Source organism: Priapulus caudatus, unplaced genomic scaffold (assembly GCF_000485595.1).
Source record: "Priapulus caudatus unplaced genomic scaffold, Priapulus_caudatus-5.0.1 Scaffold439, whole genome shotgun sequence".
Lineage (NCBI taxonomy): Eukaryota > Metazoa > Priapulida > Priapulimorpha > Priapulimorphida > Priapulidae > Priapulus > Priapulus caudatus.
The window spans coordinates 74,356-75,651 of NW_014577500.1; the positions used below are offsets into that span (position 1 = coordinate 74,356).

General features: G+C 43.1%; 1 protein-coding gene across 1 annotated transcript in view; it reads right to left on the bottom strand.

Moving 5' to 3' along the window:
• LOC106810428 (carbohydrate sulfotransferase 11-like) overlaps positions 1–515 on the bottom strand; it is a 6,648-nt gene extending 6,133 nt beyond the window's left edge. Inside the window, exon 1 of the mRNA XM_014813783.1 lies at positions 273–515. Within this exon, the coding sequence (XP_014669269.1) occupies positions 273–390 (118 nt within the window). The 5' untranslated portion in view covers positions 391–515. The remainder of the gene's footprint in view (positions 1–272) is intronic.
• Between the last annotated feature and the right edge of the window lie 781 nt (positions 516–1,296).

Below are 1,296 nucleotides of genomic sequence, written 5' to 3' on the forward strand. Positions count from 1 at the left end.
GTGCGTGCGCGTGCGCGTGTGCTTGTTTGTTTGTTTGTGTGTGTGCGTGCGTGCGTGCGTGCGTGCGTGCGTGCGCGTGTGCTTGTTTGGTTGTGCGCGCGCGTGTGCTTGTTTGTTTGTGTGTTGTTTGTGTGTGTGTGTGTGTGTGTGTGTGTGCGTGCGTGCGTGCGTGCGTGCGTGCGTGTGTGGAAAGAGAGATAGAGAGCTGGGACAGGGTTGCACGAATGACAACATCTCTCACCATACACGTTCTCTTGGTAGTTGGTACATACCGGATCGCGTTCGCTCTGCAGTGATGATGGAGTGAGTGAGGTCGGTGTTGGTGATCACCATAAATCCGGCGAGCAGTAGCGAAGCAACGGCGAATAAAACACATCGTCCGTGCTTCATCGTGCTCCGATTACCGCGGCAACAAAACCTATCGCGAGTGACAAAGTGACTGCACGGAAGGCGGTTCGACGACCATGCATTCACATATACGGCCCTTTCTCCCTCCGAAACAGACACCGCCTACCCGCTCGTCAAGTCGCGCGTGACCGAACAGAACACGCACGGACACTGGGCGCATATGGTCACGCACGATAGCGCGAGGACATTGTCTAAAAGGAGGAAGCAGAATTAAACGTGTACCCGTGTATAGGCGTGGATAGGGTTGTTAAAGGTGGGCCGATATACAGTTCAAGTTCAAGTTCAAGTTCAAGTAATCTTTATTTATAGTCGGTATGTTACAACGAGAAACATAAGCTCTGAAGAGCTTTTAAGACCGACCAACTTAACAAAGGTTGGCCAATAAATAAAACAGTACATAACAATTTTAACATGCATACTATACAGGCATTCGAGTACATGAATAAATTTTAGGTATTGATATTTACAATTTACAATTTATAGCGTACTTACAATTTTAGATAGTACGCAATACGATTTATAGATGCTATACATTTATAGCATATTTACAGTTTTAAATTTTACAATGCAATTTTATGATGCAAAGTATACGACACACGAGTCAATGGAAAGAGTTATAGTGTTTCGGCGCGGCCACATAGTTTGGCAGATATGGAGATATAGTCCGTAATTCTCAGGAAAAAAAGTCATTATTATTTATCATTCAATATATCACTTTTGAAATATCGTTTTCACGCTATATGGTGCAGGGTAGGGAATAAAGAGAATTCAGAAAAAAACAAAAGTTTCTCTGTTTTTGTAGGCGTGATAATCAGGAATACATATTATCAGGAGTAGATAATAGGGAATTCCCTATTATATATTAATATCTACTCCTGATATTATATA